Source organism: Polypterus senegalus, chromosome 8 (genome assembly GCF_016835505.1).
Source record: "Polypterus senegalus isolate Bchr_013 chromosome 8, ASM1683550v1, whole genome shotgun sequence".
NCBI classification, from domain to species: Eukaryota; Metazoa; Chordata; class Cladistia; order Polypteriformes; family Polypteridae; genus Polypterus; species Polypterus senegalus.
In genome coordinates this window covers 4,776,679-4,801,671 of record NC_053161.1, presented here as the reverse complement: position 1 = coordinate 4,801,671, position 24,993 = coordinate 4,776,679, and the positions used below count along the sequence as shown (strand labels likewise).

Here is a 24,993-nt window from a genome sequence, read left to right as displayed (position 1 = left end):
TGTTTACTCATCCTTACGCTATTCAAGTATGTAACTTGAATTAAATTTGGTTCAGAGACATTTTATGACAATTATGAGAGAAGTTTCATTTTAGGGTAAACTATTCCATGAAGGTGAAAATACTTTTTTTTTTTTTCTTCTTTCAACCATTGGCTAATATGGTAGGTGTATTTATTAAGTGTTTGGTTTTACACTGCCCATTTTAAACCAGTTTTTGGGCCAAACTTGTTTTAACTTCAGAACAATTCTAAAGGTTTGAAAGATTGCGTGTTTCTCTTCGAAACCATAACTGATTCTTATGGTGAATTTACATTGTATCCAGTGTGTCTATGTACATGGACACTAAAAACTGTTATACAGTATGCTTATATAACAATACTATACACATTGTAGAAATGTTTTATAACAAAAATTGTCAAGTTTATGGTGTGCGTTTGTATGAGAATACTGTTCACATTATAAAAAATGTTGTATTATGACAAAATAAATTGTCAAAAGTTTGATGCTTGAAGTCGTTCATCTTACAGATGATAAAATTACACATTCTGAAAGTAAATAATTTTTTTTATATTACATTTTTATTTTAAATTGTATTTGGTTATATGTAAAGTAAAAGAATTAAGTTAATACAAAGAGAAAACATTATGACAAAAATATAATTTGAGATTTCCTTAAACTTAAAAACTTTATTTGATTCAAAGATACTTTTTGCTTTGGCTAAGTAATGGATAGTTAATTCTTTCCAAAGTAAAAATTTAAAGTTGATAAAAAGTAAACTAATTAGGTGTAACAAGTTGACGCAAAAATTTTACTTTGATCCAATGAAACACTTTTTTCAGTGCAGTTGAGGAAACTAGTCATAGTGCCACTGTCATTGAGCTGTAGAAGAACATACTTCTAAATGATCTCTGTGTAAGAGAGTTGGAAGATTTTTTTTTGTAGCATAGTAAAAAAAATGGTGACATATATAAAGGGAAATGAACATGGCTCAAAATGGACCCTGGAGTGACACTGCAAGTGATGAAGATGGATGAGGAATTACCATTCTACAAAAAAGAGATTTTAAATAGGCAACAAACTATTTAAAGAATGTGCCTCAATGTCAGTTGATGAGAATGTATTGAATGCTTAACTAAGGCTTAATTAGATTAAAATAACATATCATTCATCACTCAAAGTGAGTGTCTGAAAGGTCTTCACTAATTTTCATCTTGGCTTTAGTGAATCTTTTTCCTCACTGATCTAACGTTCCATTTTTGCCTAAATTTCTTTAAGTAAAACTTTGTTGTTCAAAACAGGATACATGGAAATATTTTTAAATGATTCGTACAAAACGGCTCCAAGTCATTGAGATTTGCTAAAACAGCTCGCACAGCATCCTACAAAAAACATAAAAGCACAACATGTATAATAAGTAATTTGCTAAATAAAGACAAAAAAAGTATTTCATTGTTGATTTGAATAGCCTCCTTAAGTAGTGTTGGAAGTCACACTGATCCTACAGTTATAGGGCAGTTTTATCCATTACTTGTTACTTTGTTTGAATGTGTGTTAACACAGCCTTCTGGAATACCTGTAAAATTATCAATGAAAAACCATACCTCCAGCTCTTGATTAATGTATTTCTCATTCTGTGAATTTTGTTCCCTATAGAAAATAAAGGATTTAGTAGTCAAATCATCAGTTTTTGTATTGCACACTTGTTATTATTAAGCTTAGAGTGCTGTACACATTTATAAGAATGATATGGTCAAATTAAAATAGCAAATTGCCTTTATTCTGCATAGCACCATTCCACACTTAACATTATTCTCAAGGTGCTCAACAATATAGAATTGTACTGCAACACACATATATATATATATATATATTCTATATATAATTATAAATACATACATACAGCATATACACACACATAGATTAATAGATATCATACACACACACTGAATAAATGATGGGTTGAATTAGCATGCATTTACAAAAGAAAAAGGAGTTTATTTCTATGCTGGAAAGTTATGAAATTAAAGAAATGTTTTATACTAAGTTTTCATTTTTCTTTAGTGTAATCTTTTCCTGTTGAGGGCCACAATTTTCCATACACACACACATTCTGCGAGACAGTCACCCCCCTAGCCAAGGCATCATAAAAAAGGAAAAAAACAAACTATATCCCGACAATTGCCAGAGAATATAACCTAAACAGTGTGTACGTAGTTATTAGGAAAAGACAAAAGTAAAAACGCCTGTGAATTAAGCCAACTTAAAGCAGAAAAACACTGTTAATACGGTACAACTGAACAGTGCAAGGCTTTTAGCTTAATGAAATATAATTACCTGGATGTGCCAATGGGTTTAATTTTAAATTTATAAACAAAATTACCAGCGTGGAAAAATCTAGTCTCTGGTAAAGGATAATTGAACGGGTGTATCGAAGGCTCCATTCTTCGTTCTGTAAACAAAATTTTTTCTTTTAAGAAAACAGGATTTATTTAGGAACAAACTTTTTAAGCTGTAAATTGTTTTCCACTATCTCCTGACACATTACAGCATACAAAATTTAGCTAAACAACAAAATTGTTCTGTAACTGTACAAAGCGTGAAAAATGAACAAATACTGATTACGAACATAAAACGACCAAATTTCACGACAACTAAAGCATTTAAAAAACAAAAGTGTGTACAGACTTTCATTCCGTGTAGCAGAAGCTGTTCATGTGCCAATTTACAAAACGAGACTCGATTCGAAGTCGGTGTCCGCCGCGTCTCGGTCGTCGCCTGCAAGACTGGGCGGGGCGAACACACACGTGACCGTACCAAGCTGCCTCACAGTCCTTCGGTGTAGGCGTTGGTATTGTGTGACTGGAATGGGGTACGCTTATTTTTTTTTTTATTTTAATGCAGTATATGTATCTGAGTTAATAGAAAACAAATTTTTATCTTATAAGAGCTATTTTACATGGTATTTTTTCTTTTACAATTCGAGTAAAAAACGGTAGTTTATACCATAAACGCGCCCTTTGACGAAAACAAGGACGTTTGTGTTAAACTGAGATGATAAACGAATAAATTTTATATGGATTTATATTTTAATGGAACTCTTAGGTTTATAGAAATGGCGAGTTAAATAAGCTAATTTGTGATATAGGCTCATTACTTTAACCATAAAATATGAGTTCTGCTCTTTCATGAATGATTGCCAGATACAGCTTTTACACATCTTTTATGTATTTTAGCAATCATAATAGATCATATAGTGTAAGTAGCGTGTGAGTGCGCGCATATTGTGGATAGTTAATTTACCATCGGTTACTGCTAAAAAATATTTACAATAAACCAAAGTCACAGATTAAATCCAAAACATTTTAACATTCTCAGGCCGGAGCATGAAGAGACGCTGCTGATTCCTGGCGATCAAGCACTTAAATGATCACAGAGAGTCAGGAACTCAGTTTTACATCTCATCTACAGGATGGCACCATTTTTACAGCACAGTGTCTCCATCACTGCACTTGCTGTATTGAGGTCCCCACACAGACTACAGGGTACGTACACTTTGCTGGGCTCCCCAACTCCTCTTCCAGAAGCAATCCAAGCTTTTCCTGGGTTGTTTTCCATCCAAGTACTGGCCAGGCCTGAACATGCTTAGCTTCAGGTGGATGACCTCTTCTGAAGTGCTGGTGGTATGGCATTGCCAGATGCTGGATGTGATTCAGAAGTCTCTTCAGAAGGTAACAACATTTTCATTTCTAGTTGGCCAAACCATCAAAGTCTTGGTAGTTTAGAGCAATAAGATTCAATGAGATGAATATTTAAGATGGTATAAGATTTAAAAATGTTGGAAAAGCATGCCCAGTGTTAGCTAATGGAGATGGTGAGCCCTGTCTAGCAGTGAGAATTTGTATTGGTAGAGTGTAACGGGCTGCTTTTATATTTTTTGTTTGCATTTCTTATTCCCTGTGATTCCCCTGCTTTGTACGATTGTACATACTTTTAACAAAAAGCCTTAAATATTCAGAGTTGTTCTTTCATTTTGTGCCAAGTCAGAGTATGCCTTGATGCTATCTCTGTTTCTCTGTGTATATATATATATATATAAACGCAAAAAAAAATTTGAGCATAAACAAGGATAGCTTATGCATTACTGAATTTACATGTCAGCTAAAATATCTTATTTGAAACATTTGTATGCCAACTGAGAGAAAATATTCTTTGATCAGGCATAAGCAGTCTAGCAAGCTGGCAATCTGTCCATTTTCTTGAAAAAATCTTACATGGCTCGATGTTGGTTAGATTTTTAAACAGCAATCTGTCCGCAACATGCCAGCAGTTAATAGTGGCTTCTTCTGTCCATACAGTGTATACAGCTTTGTGCTGATGTCATTGTGTTGTGTAGCACCAGAAAAGAGAAAGTGGAGAGGAAGCTAGAAGAATGGAGAAGGGTGTTGGAACATAAAGGGTTGAAGATAAATAGGAAGAAGACAAAATATGTGAAATTTAATGATGATCAGGGACCAGAAGGTAGCCTCCTGGGAAAATTATTGAAAAGATATGGGTACATTTAAGGTGTATTTGTTGCCAGATTTATGCTTACATCTGTTTTCCTTGTGTGTGCATGGCTGTTGACAAGTTTTGAAAACGAAATAGCCACTCTTGGTTTGGCTTACCCAAGCAAAGAAAAGTGAATGCAGATAGTTGTGCCACAAATGAAAGTGAGCGGTGTGTGGCAGAACGAGGCTTAAGTTTGCATACCGCTCTTCATACCCTCTTCAGTTTGCATACCGCTCAAACAGGTCCAATGAGAATGCCATATGCTCTGCCCTTCACCTCTCCCTGACACATCTGGATAAAAAAGACACATATGTCAGGATGCTATTCATAGACTTTAGCTCTGCCTTCAACACAATCATCCCTCCAAAGCTGGTTGTAAAACTAAGCAGGTTGGGCCTGAACACCACCCTCCGCAATTGGATACTGGACTTCTTGACAGAGAGGCCCCAGTCAGTTCGGATGGGCCACAACACTTCCAGCATCATCACACTGAGCACTGGAGCACCGCAGGGCTGTGTGCTTAGTCCACTGCTGTTCACCCTGTTGACTCACGACTGCACAGCCACGCACAACACCAACCACATCATCAAGTTTGCGGATGATACGACGTTGCTGGGACTGATAAGCAGGGATGATGAAAGAGCATACAGAGATGAGGTGAAACAGCTGTCCGCATGGTGTGAAGACAACAATCTATCTCTCAATGTGGACAAAACAAAAAAGATAATCGTGGACTTCAGAAAATCACATCCTGCCCACATCCCACTCAGCATCAATGGTTTAGATGTGGAGATTGTTAGGAGTACCGAGTTCCTTGGTGTGCACATAACTGAGGAACTTACGTGGACACATAACACCTCATCACTAATCAAGAAAGCCCAGCAGAGACTACACTTCCCCCTTCCATCTTCACCATGTTCTACAGAGGCACCAGGAGAGAGTGTCCTGACCAGCTGCGTCACTGTCTGGTATGGAAACTGCAACATATCCGACCGCAAGCGCCTGCAAAGGATAGTGAAGACAGCAGAGAACATTACTGGGGTGCCTCTCCCTTCACTACAGGACATATTTTACAAATGCAGTGTCCGCAAGGCCTGCAGCATTGTGCAGGACCCCTTACACCCCTCACATGGACTTTTCACACTTCTGCCATCCAAGAGAAGATACTGCAGCATCAAAGACAAATCTGCCAGGCTGCAGGAGAGTTTTTACCCCCAAGCTGTTAGACTCCTTAACACCAGGCTGCCCCCAGGGAACTTCCACACAACCTCAACCACCTTTAAAAACAGAACCTTTATACATGAAAACCACTGTCCTGCAAAGTGAATTTCCCCTTGGGATTAATAAAGTATCTATCTATCTAGATGAGTGTGCATGTAGAAAAGAATTGAAAATCTCATACTGACCTTTAAGTATTTTGACACTCTTGATATCCTTCTCCTGTGAAACATTCTGACCTGTCATTGTTTACAAATGCGCTAAACAACTATTATCATACACTGATAATCTCTGTATTATCTATATCTATTATTTATTATTTATTTATTTATTATATTACATATCTTACACATCTATATTGCTGCTACTTCTTTGTCCTATCTTTGCACAATCTCTTGTCTTGTTTGTGTTTTAATTTTTAATTTTTTTCCTTTTTTTAATTTTAATTCTATTTTTAATTTATTATTTGCACATCATGTTGTTACACTGTGGACCCTGAGCTTCGCAATTTCGTCTATCTGTATACTTGTATATGGTTGAGATGACAATAAAGTTCACTTTGACTTTGACTTTGAAGTTGGTTACTTAGAGCCAGTTTCGGGGATTGCCAGAGGAGTTTTCTTCCAAAGACGTGAAGGTTTGGAGATTTGGTGACACTAAAATGACGCTAGTGTATGTATGTGCTTGTATTTACCTTGCGATGAGCTGATACCCCGTCCAGGGATTGTTTCTGTCTCGTGCTCGATGTTTGCTGGAATATGCGCTTCCCTGGATTGATGGATGTAATAATTAAACATCATTTTCAGAGCTATTGTGGCATGGTGTCCTTGAAATTTAATGGATGCTGCATGCAATTCGAAACACAATGAAGCCGAATGTTTTCTCGCCATCATGATATCAGCCACCTGGTGGAATCTTCCAGATTTACATAAAGTACACATGCAGGTATAAACAGTACAACGCTTGCATAGCAGTAGCTTCCACAGGCGAAGGGCCACATCACATGAAGTATAAACCCAGCCTTATTCTTATTTTTCATTCCACCTTAATTTTGTGATATTCTGCACTGAAAACCTACAGGTATTGTTGAACAGAAAAAAATCGTAAACTGACTCATTCTAATCAGTTGCTATAGCCTTATGCATATTGTTACGTTTGCTGTGTTACGTTTATTTCGCCTTATATAATTTCTTGTATTAGGAATTTGTTATTTTCACATACCCATTGTTTTGTAAATCTGTGACCGTGTGTTCTGTTTTACTTATCTTGGGAAGTGGAGTGAATGGTTTGCAGCCAGGCACTGGAATGATGACTAGCTTTTCACAGAGAGCACAGGAGTGTAAGTCCATTATTTGCATTGTCTTCATTCTTGTAGTGTGGCTTTGCCAGATCTTTGACTTTTTATTAACAGTTAGTTGGTCTCCTCTCTGCTATTAGATTGATTTTTTGCATTGAGTCCATTCTTAAAAGTATTAGCCAATTACACATCGCAACTACAGATAACTAAATGATAGAAATTTTTATACAAATAATCCAATATTTATTGTTCTCTCCTATTTCTTTAATCTTTACATTATTTCCTGTAATGAGGAAGAAATTCTCAAGATGATCTTTGGGCATAAAATCTCAAACGTTGCACTTAAGCATATAACCTAGGTGGCAATCTGACTACCAGGAAGAGAGATGATACCACAACAACAACTTTTAAAAAGCACAAGAAATTAGTTAATTTAATTTCAGTAAGAGTTAATAACCCACTAGGCTTACATCCCTAAACTCATGAGGGTGTCTATAGAGCAGTTCAAACTCTTACTCGTAAATGGTACACTTCTTTTCCAGGTGATTTTCCTGATGGCTATGATCCCATTGTAAGCAAATTAGGTAAAATGTTTTGAACTTTGACTGCTGCCAGATAGGAACTAAGTCTCTTCTGGTAACTCCTTTTACAGGTCCTTCTTAGCTCACATGGCCAGAAGAGGTGGTTCTTTTGGACCTTACAAGATGTGTCCTGTGTTTGAAATCTTCAACTGTGAAGCTAGTTCTGTGTACAAACCCAGAGTTTCCCTCCATGCCCCTAGGCCTGAAGTCACAAGAAGGTGGAAAGAGCTGTGGCAGCATGTAATATTATATATACATTAGACATCTTCCATATACTTGATATCATCTGATAATGTGAAAACCTCCATTCTGTGATGGAACTGGAAATTTCCCTATGAATGTTTGCACCATGTACTCCAATCTTTAGTACCCAAGACTAGCATAGGCTTTCTGGATGTTGTCGAGTATATGTGGACTGAGTTCCCTCCTGCTGCAAGTGGCAGGTACTGTACAGTCTCTTGATTTCTTCACATGAGTGGTGTGCATTCTAAAATAGACACATGGCAGATAATCATAAAGTGGAGATTGACAGGTACAGTGGCATGTTCTGATAAAAGAGCAGCTTGAGGTTAATTTTTTCTTCTCAGTCCTAGGGGAAGGGCATTTGAAGAACTGATGGACATTACTGGTAATTTTTAATAATACATTTTAAAAGCCTATCTTAAATATGGAATAAGTTAAATAATAAAATATAATTAATTCAAGACTGAATTTATTTTTTAAGTTGCCCATACTATTCTGTGCTTCACGTACCTTGGTTATCACAAGTCAAAAATGGTGTAGATTCTCACATTGGTAGAAATAGTAGAGTGTTTCTTTGGATATGTTTGACGTCTAAGCAATCATACTTCAGATTCTTTTTATATACCATTATTCCTAATATTAAACTTTTATTTGTTCATAACTGTTTCACAGTTCTTTCAATTTAGAATGGGCACTGCTCAAGTGCATGTACTTCCATAACTTTTATATATCAACTACTGTATCTCTCTCTGTCTCTAATATATAAATATATATATATATATATATATATATATATATATATATATATATATATATATATATATATATATATATACACTCACCTAAAGGATTATTAGGAACACCATACTAATACGGTATTTGACCCCCTTTCACCTTCAGAACTGCCCTAATTCTACGTGGCATTGATTCAACAAGGTGCTGAAAACATTCTTTAGAAATGTTGGCCCGTATTGATAGGAGAGCATCTTGCAGTTGATGGAGATTTGTGGGATGCACATCCAGGGCACGAAGCTCCCGTTCCACCACATCCCAAAGATGCTCTATTGGGTTGAGATCTCGTGACTGTGGGGGCCATTTTAGTACAGTGAACTCATTGTCATGTTCAAGAAACCAATTTGAAATGATTCGAGCTTTGTGACATGGTGCATTATCCTGCTGGAAGTAGCCATCAGAGAAGGGGTATATGGTGGTCATGAAGGGATGGACATGGTCAGAAACAATGCTCAGGTAGCCCGTGGCATTTAAACGATGCCCAATTGGCACTAAGGGGCCTAAACTGTGCCAAGAAAACATCCCCCACACCATTACACCACCACCACCAGGCTGCACAGTGGTAACAAGGCATGATGGATCCATGTTCTCATTCAGTTTACGCCAAATTCTGACTCTACCATTTGAATGTCTCAACAGAATTCGAGACTCATCAGACCATGCAACATTTTTCCAGTCTTCAACTATCCAATTTTGGTGAGCTCGTGCAAATTGTAGCCTCTTTTCCCTATTTGTAGTGGAGATGAGTGGTACCCAGTGGGGTCTTCTGCTGTTGTAGCCCATCCGCCTCAAGGTTGTGCGTGTTGTGGCTTCACAAATGCTTTGCTGCATACCTCGGTTGTAACGAGTGGTTATTTCAGTCAAAGTTGCTCTTCTTTCAGCTTGAATCAGTCAGCCCATTCTCCTCTGACCTCTAGCATCAACAAGGCATTTTTCCCACAGGACTGCCGCATACTGGATGTTTTTCCCTTTTCACACCATTCTTTGTAAACCCTAGAAATGGTTGTGCATGAAAATCCCAGTAACTGAGCAGATTGTGAAATACTCAGACCGGCCCGTCTGGCACCAACAACCATGCCACGCTCAAAATTGCTTAAATCACCTTTCTTTCCCATTCTCACATTCAGTTTGGAGTTCCAGAGATTGTCTTGACCAGGACCACACCCCTAAATGCATTGAAGCAACTGCCATGTGATTGGTTGATTAGATAATTGCATTAATGAGAAATTGAACAGGTGTTCCTAATAATCTTTTAGGTGAGTGTATATATATATATATATATATATATATACACTTGTATACACACACAGACACACACACTCTCAATGGCCACTTTATTCGGTACACCTTGTTAGTACTGGGTTGGATCCCCTATTACCTTCGGAACTGCCATAATTTTTTTGTGGCACAGATTCAACAAGGTGCTGTAAACATTCCTCACAGATTTTGTTCCATATTGACATGATAACATCATGCAGTTGCTGCAGATTACTGTATCAGCTGCACATCAATGATGTGACTCTACCATTTCACCAGAATCTCAAAGGTGCTCTATTGGATTGAGATCTGGTGACTGTACAGACCTTCCGAACACAGTGAACTCATTGTCACATCCAAGAAACCAGTTTGAGATAATATGAGATTTGTGACACGGCATGTTATCCTGCTGGAAGTAGCCATCAGAAGACTGGCATTTAAATGGTGCTCAACTGGTACTAAGGGGCCCTAAGTGTGCCAAGAAAATATTCCCCACAATATTACATGGATCCATGCTTTCATCTTATTGATGCCAAATTCTGACTGTACCACTTGAGTGTTGAAGCAGAAATCGAGACTCATCAGTCCAGACGTCTTTCCAATCTTCTGTTGTCCAATTTTGGTGAGCCTGTGCAAATTGTAGCCACCATTGTCTGTTCTTAGCTGACAGAAGTGGCACCTGGTGTGGTCTCCTACTGCTGTAGCCCATCTGCTTCAAGGTTAAATGTGTTGTGCATTCAGTAGATGCTCTTCTTCTTACCACAGTTGTAAGGAGTGTTTATGTTACCTACTCTTGCCTTTCTATCAGCTTGAACCTGTCTGGCCATTTTCCTCTGACCTCTGGTATCAACAAGGCATTTTTGCCCAGAAAACTGCCACTCACTAGATATTTTCGCTTTTTTGGATCATTCTCTATGAACCCTAGAAATGGTTGTGCCTGTAAATTCCAGTAGATGAACAGCTTCTGAAATACTCAGACCAGCCTATCTGGCATCAACAACCATGCTATGTCAAAGTCACTTAAGTTACCTTTCTTCCCCATTGTGATGCTCGATTTGAACTTCAGCAGGACATCTTTGACACTGTCTACATGCCTAAATGCATTGAGTTGTGCCATGTGATTGGCTGATTAGATATTTGCGTTAACAAGCAGTTGAACAGGTGTTATCCATAGACCCCATAAGTGCCATCAGTGAATTTCTGTAGGAGACATGACTTATTTATAAAGTTTGCGTTTGCCCAAAAAGAGGCATACACAATATCCCTCGCAAACGTCAATGTAGCTGCGTTTTTCCAAAATGACCAAAGTTCAGCAGCTTTAACTCAAAAGTAGGATTCAACAAAAGCCTGACATGCCGAAATGATTCCACAGACAAAATATCTTCGTTTTTAAAAGTTTTAGTTAAAATTCAAAATAAAACAGTTCACACAAAGAAAGAAAATTAAAATAGCAAAAAAAAAAAGAAAAAAATTCTTGTTAAGAAAAGTACCATTCAAAGCTTAAATCTTGTTACATTTCAAATTGTTGCAAATCACTTCAAACATTTCTGAACCATTTCAAAATGACGACGACTATAGTCAGAAAACTTTATGCCTATCCCATTTCTGAGTTGAAAATGGGTCTTACATGTCCCTGTGTACTGGGACCTGTTCTAATGACTATGGAAGAAATTTATATTCTATTCAAATTAGGCAAACATTACTATGAGTTTACCTCAAAATTTTAACTTTCTAAGACTGGCTCTTACAGTCGGAATTTATAAAAAACAACACAAAAGCTGGCTGATATTTACGGTAAAACTGACCCATGCATAAGCAACTTTTCAGAGAAACTGGGAAATGACAAGACACTTGATCAAACAGGAAATTCAGTCAAAAAAGCTAAATAATGAGTCACATGCTTAGTGATTCTTATTACACCTCCAAAGTTATGAATATGATGTCTATTTTAGTTCCCTTTTAAGAGGGCCAATGCTATTCATTTGCAATGAAGAACTTTTTTTTGGCCAGTTATATCAGCTACCTGTTGTCACACAATGTGCAGCAGTGAATGGTTCTCCTAATGTAACTGAAGCAATAGACTACACTCATATTGCAATAAGGGTTCCTAGCGAGAATGAAGCTGCTTTTGTTAACTGTAAGCAGTTACATTCCATTAATGCATTATGTGGCTGGGAAAATGCATGTTTTAGTGGCCTGGGTCAACCCGTGACTCATTCATTTTGAGGCAAAATAGTTTTAACAGACATGATGGTACTGTGAATGATAACTGGCTAAACCCTCCATTTTATATATGGGTTGTACTATTCATTGTAACAGTAGTCACGTCATTACATGTGTCAGGCTAATGGCTCCCAGTCAGATGCTGGCACCTTATGTCTTTTCCAGACTCCTAGAGTGTAGAGGAAAGGTGCTATAAAGCCACATATAATCTTGTGTTCTCAGTTGCGGATCACGACCATGTACACTTGAATGCAGGTGGCGGGGAGGGAAAGGCTGCACAACCAGCCAATGAAGTTCTGAAGCATCATGATTGCAAATGTATGAGGTTGATTAGTATGTTCTATATGCAGATGTTTCATGGCGGTATTTCATGCATGTTCACATACACATATTTACATGGTGATTGTGATTAATAATCTGTAAATTGTGCAGAAATGTGTGGACGGCCGGCTTTTTTTGTGTGTATGCACCATCCTGTTTCTTTTTCTACATGTGCATATTTTCACCTTCAAATCCACACAAAGTTTTATATATATGGTCCCGATGTTTTATTTATATATATATATATATATATATATATATATATATATATATATATATATATATACTGCTCAAAAGAATTAAAGGAACACTTTTAATCAGAGTATAGCATAAAGTCAATGAAACTTATGGGATATTAATCTGGTCAGTTAAGTAGCAGAGGGGTTGTTAATCAGTTTCAGCTGCTGTGGTGTTAATGATATTAACAACAGATGCACTAGAGGGGCAACAATGAGATGACTCCCAAAACAGGAATGGTTTAATAGGTGGAGGCCACTGACATTTTTCCCTCCTCATCTTTTCTGAATGTTTCTTCACTAGTTATGCATTTGGCTACAGTCAGTGTCACTACTGGTAGCATGAGGCGATACCTGGACCCTACAGAGGTTGCACAGGTAGTCCAACTTCTCCAGGATGGCACATCAATACGTGTCATTGCCAGAAGGTTTGCTGTGTCTCCCTGCACAGTCTCAAGGGCATGGAGGAGATTCTAGGAGACAAGCAGTTACTCTAGGAGAGCTGGAGAGGGCCATAGAAGGTCCATAACCCATCAGCAGGACCAGTATCTGCTCCTTTGGGCAAGGAGGAACAGGATGAGCACTGCCAGAGCCCTACAAAATGACCTCCAGCAGGCCACTGGTGTGAATGTCTCTGACCAAACAACCAGAAAGACTTCATGAGGGTGACCCAAGGGCCCCATGTCCTCTAATGGGCCCTGAGCTCACTGCCCAGCAGCATGCAGTTCAATTGGCATTCACCATAGAATACCAGAATTGGCAGATGCACCATTGGTGCCCTGTGCCTTTTACAGATGAGAGCAGGTTCACCCTGAGCACGTGACAGAAGTGAAAGGGTCTGGAGAAGCCATGGAGAACATTATGCTGCCTGTAACATCATTCAGCATGAGCAGTTTGGTGGTGGGTTAATGATTGTCTGGGGAGGCATATCCATGGAGGGTCACACAGACTGCTACAGGCTTGACAAAGGCACCTTGGCTGCCATTAGGTATCAGGATGAAATCCTTGGACCCACTGTCAGACCCTATGCTGGTACAGTGGCTCCTGGTGCACGACAATTCCTGGCCTCATGTGGTGAGAGTATGCAGGCAGTTCCTGGAGGATGAAGGAATTGATACCATTGACTGGCCACCACACTTTCCTGACCTAAATCCAATAGAACACCTCTGGGACATTATGTTTTGGTCCATCCAATGCCACCAGGTTGCACCTCAGACTGTCCAGGAGCTCAGTGATGCCCTGGTCCAGATCTGGGAGGAGATCCCCACATCACCATCTGTCATCTCATTAGAAGCATGCACCGATGTTGTCAGGCATGTATACAAGAACACAGGGGCCATACAAAGTGCTGCATAATTTTGAGTTGCTGCAATTAAATTTTGGCAAAATGGACTAGCCTGCCACATAATTTTTCACTCTGATTTTTGGGCGTCTTTGAATTCAGGGCTCTGTAGGTTGATCATTTTCATTTCCATCAAACAATGTGGCATCCTTTCATTCCGAACACATTACCCAGTCTATAGCAGTATAGATATCCAGGAGGATTTCTTTTTCCCATTGAGATCTGATGTGTTTTCAAAGTGTTCCTTGAATTTTTTTGAGCAGTTATATATATATATATATATATATATATATATATATATATATATATATATATATATATATATATAGATATAGAGAGAGAGAGAGAGAGTTGGATTGGTACAGAGTGAACAGAAAATTGTTCCTGGTTGTGCTCCTGTGTTGCTCACATCTGTATCAGAAATACAGTTCTTGAATCTCAGAAACTGCAGTCTTCCCGACAGGTAGTTCATTATCCAGGACACCTTAGACTCATCCATCTGCATATCCCGGTGCTAACCTATTAACAGAGATGGCTGGATGACACAGAAGGTGCTGGAGAACTCAAAAAACAACATCCCCACGGTGCTGCCAGCTTTTTCCAGGTTGGAATAAGCCTTGTGGAGCAGACCAATAATTGCATAGTCTACTCCACTCTGTCTGATAAGCAAACTTCAGTGGGCCCCAGTGGTTTACCACAATAGGTCTCATATAGATAAGGACTAGTTGCTCAAAGGTTTTCATGATATGAGATGTAAGTGCCAATGGCCTGTATTCATTGGGTGAAAAGGCATCTGCCTTCTTTAGAACTGGAACATTGCAGGATGTATTTCATAGCAGTGGCACTTTCTGGAGCCTTGGAGACAGACAGAACAGGTGAGAGAAGACACCACAAAGTTGGTCAGCACAAGCTATAAGAACTTGAGGACTGACTCCATCTGGTCCTACAGTTTCCCCCCAATCCCCCCCAAATGTGTAGCTTCCTCAGTTGTGTCCTTACTTGGTCATTAGTTTTAGACAGTCCACAATGATGGACAACACTGGAGTAATCACTGGCCATTCAAGTTGATATGGTAGGAGTTGTTGATGTAGTAGGGATTGGGGGTGGTCATTGGAAGAATGTGGCAGTGGGAGAGAAAATTGATTAAAAATGACAACTGTAGGTTATGTTTTTGTTTTACATTTTTATTTATTTCTTTACAAATGTATACAGCTTTAAAAATTGTATTACAACTTGCTTCATCTCTAAAACAAGGCATAACTGGTTTGATATAGAAAAATCCCTGCAACAGTTCATTAAACAACTGCTGTGCTCTCTAGAAACCTAAGCATGGAGACTGTACAGTACTTCATTTTGGGTGAGGCCCAGGAAAAAAAATTATAAAGAACCTTTGGGGCATAAAGAACTTTTTACAAGTCATGGTAATCATAAATAGATAGGCAGTTTCTCCAGCTGACTGGTAAGTTTTTCTCATTCATTAAACGGTATTTACCTTGTAGAAATCAAAACTTTCAAAATTTCAAAATGGAGAAGCATGTATGCCATGTAATTCTAAAATATACACTGATGTCTGCCTTTGTAAGTGCTAAAGTAAATGATTTCAATCACAGTAATACCACCCATTTATTGCTATTTACATCTTACAAATAATATGTCTGAATTTAAACAGCGTCTGCCTAAAGGAAAAGATAGGGAAGAGTTGAGAAAAGCCTGAAGGTTTGACATTTTTACTGACACTTACACTGACCATGTAAACTGAATTGAGTTGTTAACTTCAATAAACAAAACCATTTGTTACGACCTAACTCCTATATGGTAGGATTGCAGTCTACTAAGATTTTTTGGACATTTTTTTTTTTTTAATCTCACAATTTCTAATGGGACAATTTAAGAAAGAAATCTGTTTTGGGTGGTCTGAATTTTATAATGGAAGACAGGTTTCTGTACAGGTTTTATACATTCTGAAAAGAAAAGTATTCATACCCAAAAATACAAGAATAAATCGGTAAAGATATTTTAATCTCTACTTAAAAAATGGAAAATAAATACTTATCTGGTAGTAAACACAAGCCTACAACATTAATTACAATGAACAAATAGTGCTGACATATCTTAAAAGTCGCTGATTGCTGGTAAAATCATAAATGATCAATATTACAGTTCATTAAGAGAATGAATGTAAAGCTACTTTCAAACGATTAGCAAATTTACTCTGATATTTATTGCTTATTTTTAATGAAATTATTGCAAGAATACGATATGTCATGAGATGAGCCCACCACAAATAAAAAAGATTTAATCTCCTCCGTAAACAGTCTGCATGCTAGGGAACATTGTGCTTTGGTTACCATATCTACCACAGTCTTTGGACTATTGTAAAATAATGTGTGCATCTTTCCAAAGACCTGTTTACTTTTTTTACCAAAAGATTACACAATAACATCTAGGAAATATTGGGAAACAAAATTGCCTGAGAGCAAGAGTTTAATTTGGGCAGGGATACACATTTTCCCCTTACACATTTTTAAGAAACACTTCACTATTAAAATGATTCCCAAGAGCAACAAACAGGAGGTTTTGTAAAACATAAGTTGCAGCAATGGCTGCTTGAAGTAGATTGCAGGACTTTGCAGCCTATCCTAAAAACAAGAGATTCAGCAATATTTAACTCAAAACACTCAGCAGATAAGTCTGGTTGAAACTCAAGGAAAGTTATTCTGCTCAGATGGATATGCCCCAAATTTTAGGAGAACAGTTTTTTTTCTGGTGTGTAAACAGGTATGGAGAATTATTACAAATTGATTTGCTAAAAAGCAATTACATATGGTCAAGTTCTGGAATTCCTATAAAATGAGGTTGGCAATATTATAATAAAAAAAAAACACACTTTAAAATACACTTTGTAATGTTGATGTGCTCCAAATTTGTTTTGTTTCTCCATGGCATCACTGACAGTTAGTTCTATTTCACCTTGTTATCATTATCACAAGTTCTTGGTGGAGCAGGTCACAAAAAGCCATGAGCTGAGCTTCAACTTGTCAATACTCTAATTGGCTCATTAAATTCTGGAAAATAACTTATTAGTCATACAACTCTGTAACGTGACACATGGGGCACCTCCTTGTATTGTACACATTCATAATGCAAATACAAAAGAAAAGCAGCAATCAGCTAGTCTTTCAAAGTTGACATTAAGTGAATGAGATCTGTCAGCTCACTGAAATCCACAGGAGCACAAAGTGAAAACATTAGATAGCTTATGCAAGTGATAGTTAACTTTGGAAGATAAACATGTTATTTTGTCTTAAAACAAGCCAATACATTTTTCATTAATCCTATCTGCTCCAGGGAAAAAAATCCAGAAGATATGAAGACTCGTATCAAAAATCTCTGCAAAAATGCTAGAAGATAAGAAAATCATTGGACCAGAACAGCCTATATTGTCATGGCAAAGTAAGGACACTTTCTTCGGACTCACAAGAGGTATTTAATGGGAAGAGCGGGAAAGTCTGGGTATAAAAGAGGTAGAAAGGGCACAACCTTAGTCTCCCAAGAGAGTGCAACCATTGATTAATAGTTTCAGGAGACACATTTAAAAGATAATGCAAACATTTACAAATGCAAAAAAAAAAAAAAAAATCACCCTCTTTCACAAAGACACATAGGGGTGAGATTAAATTATTAAACACCCTTGCATAGAAGGCTCACTGTATTAACCAGAACCATTAAAACAAGGCACCGGCTGTAGCACACAAGTTAGAAAGTTCAGCCTATCAATAGACAAGGAAGATTAGTGAACAGAGCAAACCCTGTCTCTCTTCCTGCTTGAATTTCTGCCTTTTCCTTCTCGCCACTTTGAAGGGTAGAGTTTCAGGAGGCAGGACTTGTTTGGCAGGGCCTCTTCTAGGACCATGTTGGGAAGCAGGTAGAGTCCTGCTCTGTATCTCAAGTCACTCAATGTATTCATTTTCAAAAATTTGCCCTCAGCCTTTTGTTTTCCTCCTTCAGCTTCTCAATTTCAGCAACTAGAGTGTCATTAACTGAATATTTTTCAATGAGACAGTGTATTTCATTCTGTAAAAATAAGAAAATTAAACAGAGGAAGGGATTAAGTAATAATCTTAAAAACTGTTAGTATACATGTATACATGTAAACAAGCACCTACATACTTCTGATATACTGAAATCAATTTGTTTCAACTTTATGTGGTATCTTATGAATTATAATAATCTAATACTTGAACAAAGTACTCGTAGATCCCTAAATTAGTTGCGGGTGTTTTTCAGAGGTTTGTGTATGTCTACTTCATCATGATTTAAAAGAGTATACCACATTTATGTAAATTATAGACAGAGGTTACATTGTGCCTCCCACTTTTAGATGCCTGTGTTTGAATCCTGTATCATGTGCTATGAGAAGTGTGTATGTTCTATCATTGTCTGTAGGAACTTTTGGTTAAGATCTTGGGGTTGGAGTGTGTGTGTGTTATGTGGTAAGGGTGAATCACCACTTAGTTACAATAATTTTAACAGTTTTCTAACAACACAGACAAAGGATTACTGTACATATTAAATATACACAATATCGCATTACCATACAAGTACCTACCACCATGAACTGATTGATAATCATTTTTATTATTTCCTTAAAAAATGTTCCCAAAACAATCAATTTTTATACTGCGACATTCATGACACTTAACAATTGAAAAAGGGAAAAAAGGTAACTCAAAAGGTCAAAGTTGCAATCAAAAATATTCAACACCCTCACCACCTTATAGTGGTATGATTCAAGATAAAGTAAAATATACAAAAAACGTCTCATTAAACAACAAAAGAAAATCTATTGATATATATTTGAGCTATTCTGAGAACATAATTTGACTTAAATTTGAGTTCAAATAAAAAATGTAATTCTTTTCACAAATGCGCATGTGGACTATTATTCACAGTGCAACTTCAGTACTGTGTGGAGCATCCATTAGCCTATCTAACTTCTGATAAGCATTTTTGGGAAGTGCTGTCAAGCTTCTTGGATCTCTCTATTGGAATCATTACTCTTTCTCCATGTGCAAAAGCCCACGGCTCACTGAAATTTAATGCTGCCTTCTTTAAATCTTGCCATTTACATCTGGGGATTAAGGAGGTCATCCCAGGATGTATTTTTCAACTAGGCTTTGGATGAGGTAGAGGTGTGCATTGGATCAATGTCTTGCTGAAGAGTCCAATGATCACCCAGGCTCAATTTCCCAATAGAAGGCATCATGTTACTCTTTTTAATATGGCCTGGTACTTCATGAATCCATCAAGCCATTTACACAGTCAAGACAACCAGTTACTGCAGCAGAAAAACATCTCAACATCATCAATAGCCCACCTCTGTGCTTGTCCATGGGAATGGCATTCCTCTGGTAATAAGCCTGGGCTTTCTCACGCCTGACATACTGCTTGGTCCAAACAGTTCCAGTTTGGTTTCATTAGTCCACAGAATTGTCTTTTAAAACTTTACAGGTTTATCCAAATTTCTCCTAGCATATTCTAGTCGACCTTTGATGTTCATTGTAGCCAATACTCGAGTGTTTCTTGGAGTCTGTCCATTAAGTCCTTGACTGTTCAGTGTTCATTCTAGTACTTGCCACTGAAACTCTTGTTATGGCCTTCAGCAGGTCATCTTGTAGGTAGGTGTTTTGCTGTAACACAGGGTTTCTCTTAGTTGTCCCGATTAAGCTACTAGGACTCTTAATGAAATTTTGTGTTTTCTACCATGGCCAGGCAGGTTTGTGACTGTACCATAAGTTTTAAACTTCCTTATAATGCTCCAAATGGTGTTTCCTAGAATGCTAAACTTCCAGGAAATCTTTTTACACCTAATGCCCTTTAGCTGCAATTAAATAATTTAATCTCTCAACTTTTGTGAAAGAAAGCTCTTAACCGTGACAACAACTAACCTTGAACGCATTTATGGGTGGGGTGTATTTATGCATCACAGATGAAGCAAATTAAGGATCATTATAAAAGTTCCTAATTGCTTAATTACGTTTTAACACCACTTTAGACAACAAAAACTAGCATAAGGTTTTAAAACAACAATACAGGGATTGAATTATTGTGCCATGGCTTAAAAAAAATCCTATTACTCAAGAATATTACATAATACATTTTCTTTGTTTATTTTTGATATCATTCAACTGATAAAAAAAGTAATCCAAGCCAAAATCTGTCTTTTTGAAAAGAAAAAACTCAGTAAATCCTTATAATCTGATTCCAATTGATTATTTCCGATTGCAACTGTGTGTGTGTGTGTATATATATATATATATATATATATATATATATATATATATATATATATATATATATACACTGCTCACAAAAATTAAAGGAACACTTTAAAGAAACACATTAGATACATCAGATCTCAATATCAGGGCAATGTCTTAGGAACAAAAGGATGCCAAGTCTTTTAATGGAAATAAAAGTTTTCTGCCTACAGAGGGCTCAATTGTGTAGACACCCTAAAATCAGAGTGAAATGAAGATGTGGCAGGCTAGTCCATTTTTTCAAAAACTTAATTTCTGCTACTCAAAATGCTTTTCAGTATCTTGTGTGGCCCCACGAGCTTGTATGCATGCTTGACAACGTCGGGCATGCTCCTAATGAGACGACGGATGGTGTCTTGTGGCATTTCCTCCCAGATCTGTATGAGGGCATCCCTGAGCTGTTGTACAGTCTGAGGAGCAACCTGGCGGCCCCTAATGGACCGAAACATAATGTCCCACAGATGTTCTATTGGGTTTAAGTCAGGGGATCGTGAAGGCCATTCAATTGTTTCAATTCCTTCATCCTCCAGGTACTGCCTGCATACTCTTGCCACATGAGGCCGGGCATTGTCGTGCATTAGGAGGAAACCAGGACCTACTGCACCAGCGTAGGGTCTGACAATGGGTTCAAGGATTTCATCTCGATACCTTATGGCAGTCAGAGCACCATTTCCTACGCAGTAGATGTCTGTGCGTCCCTCCATGGATATGCCTCCCCAGACCATCACTGACCCACCACCAAACCTGTCATGTTGAAAGACGTTGCAGGCAGCATATCGTTCTCCTTGTCTTCTCCAGACTCTTTCACGTCTATCACAGCTGCTCAGGGTGAACCTGCTCGTCTGTAAAAGTACAGGGCGCCAGTGGCGGACTTGCCAATTCTGGTGTTCTTGAGCAAATGCCAGTCGAGCTCCACGGTGCTGGGCAGTGAGCACAGGGCCCACTACAGCACGTCGGGCCCTCAGGCCATCTTCATGAAGTCTGTTCCTGATTGTTTGGGTAGAGACATTCACACCAGTGGCCCTCTGGAGGTCATTCTGTAGGGCACGAGCAGTGCTCAGCCTGTTCCGCCTTGCACAAAGGAGCAGGTATCGGTCCTGCTGATGGGTTGAGGACCTTCTACGGCCCTGTCCAGCTCTCCGAGAATAACAGCCAGTCTCCTGAAATCTCCTCCATGTTCTGGAGATTGTGCTGGGAGACACATTAAACCTTCTTGCTGCAGCACGTGTGGATGTGCCATCCTGGAGAAGTTGGACAACCTGTGCAACTTCTGTAGGGTTAAGGAATCGCCTCATACTGCCAGTAGAGATGATTACTCAAGCCAAAACTAGCACGAGTGGAAAACCAGCCAAAAAAGATCAAGAGGGAGGAACTTGAAATGACCTCCACATGTAAAACCAGTCCTGTTTTGAGGGTTTTCTAATTGTTGCCACTTTAGTGCACCTGTCGTTAAGTCCATGAACACCAATACAGCTTAACAATGACCTCAGCTGCTTAACCAACCAGAAAATTATCAGACAGGTTTAATTGATGTCATGCCAGGCCCAATAAAAAAAGTGTTCCTTTAATTTTTGTGAGCAGTATATATAATCTCAATCACACACACAGAGCTACCCCTTTCATTAATACGGTGCAATGTTTGTTTTACGTTTAGCAATAATTAGAGATATGTTAGCATAGTAAATTAAAATGAAAAGGACTTAATGAATTTGATTTACAACTGAAAATTGTGTTAAATTGTGTGTGAACAAGTTTTCTATCTATTCTGTTTATTCCATTAAGGGAGTGTTTCTTAAATTTTTTTAAAACTTTGTTAAACTGTGTGCTAGTGCTTTTGAGACCAAGTCCATGACGACTATCAGAGTTGGTTTCCCCTATAGAGAATTGCCGCCGATAGCAATTATTGTCAATTGCTTAAATTTCCCACGGCAGCCCATCACGAGACACGTCACCATTGAGTACAACATTGTGTCATGACCCTATGCGAACCAAAAGACTCCAACCCACACTCTATTTTGCGATCCATAGTTTAGTGAACTATGCATCAAGGAGTCAATACAACATATACATTATGCACTACCACTATGATTCATTCTGGACAAACTGAGCTTTGCAAGTTAATCTTACAAGAACATTTAGTTAATGTAAGCAAAACTTGCAGTACTCTTTGAAAATCCATGAGTTAATGGGGAGAATACACAAATCTTAAAAATGGAGAGGGCTAAGATTTAAAGCTAGATCCATGGAGTTTTGACACAACATTGCAAATGTAATATTTACGTTTTATACACCAGGTTGTATTTAATATGCATAAATGATTTTTATTATAATCTCATTTAGTTTGAACATTTCTAATTTGTTGTTTTTACCTGTAAGCATGTCATTTACATAACAAAAGTAGGTTTGAACAGCTATGCGTTTCTTGTTTAGAAAAAAAGAAAAGTTTCTATCTTTTTGTTTTTCATGCAAATATGTCTAAGTAATATTGTACTTAATATTGACAGCTAAAAGTATGCATACATTCAACACTGTGAATAGCTATTAAAAGTGTATTTAAACCACCAAGATGCTTTTGATGATGCTCATATACTTCTATTTCTGATTAGCACTCAATTTCTGAAACAAATGAAACACATCAAACAAGGTCCAATAGTACGAGTAATCATTTAATCTTAAGTAAATAAAGGTAAACACAGACTAGCAGGTCTATATTTAGAACACAACACTTAAGTGCCCATCTGACATTTTCAAGAGCTCAGATTTTCCACTTTCCTTACCAACTGAATGTAGAACTGCCTTATCATCTCCACTTGCAGGTTGACAATGTCTTTGTGGCAGGCTTCCCTGTTGAAAGACAATACCACACAAGTCAGAAAATTTCATATTGTTAACACTCACATTCAGGATTCTCTAAAGACTAAAGCAAAAACAAGGGATATAACCTTGGCTATGCTGGATATTCTATTAGAGACTCAAAAGAGAAATTCTTTCAATAATTCATTTTTCAATAAAGAATCATGTAGTGGGAAACAGTTCTGGATGCAACAGCAGTATATCCTAGGATAGTCTCTGGCACACACCCATACATTACATAGAAAAAGGCCAACTTGCACTCCTATCATATCAAATTCTGGGCTAATGCCAAAATCTGATAATGTCTATGTACTTTTCTGCCGGTTCCAATACACACATTTATAAGATACAGTGAAAAATGAGACTTGATCTTTCTGTATAAAAATTACAGGGAAATGTAACATTTCTTTGTATAACAATTTTGAATACCATGTTCAATCATTAAAAATAAATGACATCTGCCACATTTGGCTGGCTACCTTTTGGTTATATGGGAAATAGTTTTGCGCACTTTTGCTTCAAATAATTCTCTTTCTTTTTATAGAACAAATTAAATAATAATTGAAAAAATGAAAATTGAAAAAAGGGAAAAACAACACAAAGACATCAGCATATGCAATACCACTTAAGAATAACATTTGCAGATTATTTACTATTGTTAAAATAAATGGCTTCTGTTCAGCCACATTTAGCTGGCTATCTCATTCTTGGTTTTACAGGCTGTAGTATTAAAAACTACATAATAACTTTTTCTTTGTTTATGATGGAATAAATCTAACCACACCTGGAAGATAAAAATTGAAAAAATGGAAAAGTGTATAGCAGTAAGGAAATAAATAAGAACAATAATTTTTTTCTGGAGGTTTGTCATTCTATTCTGTTTTTTTTAGCATGATGGGGGAGGCTTTTCTTAACAACCAAGAGCATCTCAGCCTTGTCACTAGAAATCCTGTTTCTTTTTTTCATTGATCACATTAGAAGCCTCATTAAATAATCTCTTCCTGACCATGCTAATACATGGGGCTGACAAGAACTTGCGTGCTACTTTGCCAATGGTAGGAAACCGACTCCAGTTGTTATTCCAGTATTTCAGTGGATTTTCATTCATTGGGATTGGGGGTTCTGACAGAAATCCCTACACCTGACAAATATCAGGCATACATACACAACATTATATTTCAGTGCATTCTTTCATATCTAAAAGATAGACCTGCATTTGGGCTTTTACCGGGGCTGTCAGATTAAGATTAGAACCTTTATACAGGTGAAATTCCGTTTCAACGACTATCGTTATAACAAAATTTTCATTACAACAAAGTATTTTTAGGGTCCCAACAGGTTCCCCATATGGCAGATTCTATAGAAATCTTGTTGCTACGAAATACATTCAAACACATACTTTCATTACAATGAGGTGTCCAAAAGACCTTGAAATGCCTGAATGAATTGTCCACAGTGCAGTTAGTTCTGTGGTCGCAACAATCCCCAAACATTGCAAGAACAAAATTCTTTCTTCAAACTTTTCTTGTACTGTTTTTTTGCTGTGTTTGTTTTCTGTGGTTTTCAGTGATACCTTTTGCTTATTGCTCATCAACAGCCATTGGAATTTAACTCATTGTCACCCTCCTATAGAAATGGCAGATGCTCGTTCAAGAACTATTCCTATTAGTGCGCCACTCATTAAAAAAAAAGCAAAGTCACTGTTGTGAGGTTTCTGAAATCTTTTGTGACCTCCCCCAATGGGACGACACACCAAACAGCA

The 24,993-nt window shown here is 37.6% G+C and overlaps 1 protein-coding gene across 1 annotated transcript in view; it reads right to left on the bottom strand.

Annotated features, from left to right (window-relative positions):
- Positions 1 to 16,975: 16,975 nt before the first annotated feature.
- nedd1 (NEDD1 gamma-tubulin ring complex targeting factor) overlaps positions 16,976 to 24,993 on the bottom strand; it is a 103,172-nt gene continuing 95,154 nt past the window's right edge. Inside the window, exons 14-15 of the mRNA XM_039760626.1 lie at positions 23,156 to 23,222; positions 16,976 to 18,132 (exon numbers count right to left, since the gene is read on the bottom strand). Of these exons, the coding sequence (XP_039616560.1) occupies positions 18,028 to 18,132; positions 23,156 to 23,222 (172 nt within the window). The 3' untranslated portion in view covers positions 16,976 to 18,027. The remainder of the gene's footprint in view (positions 18,133 to 23,155; positions 23,223 to 24,993) is intronic.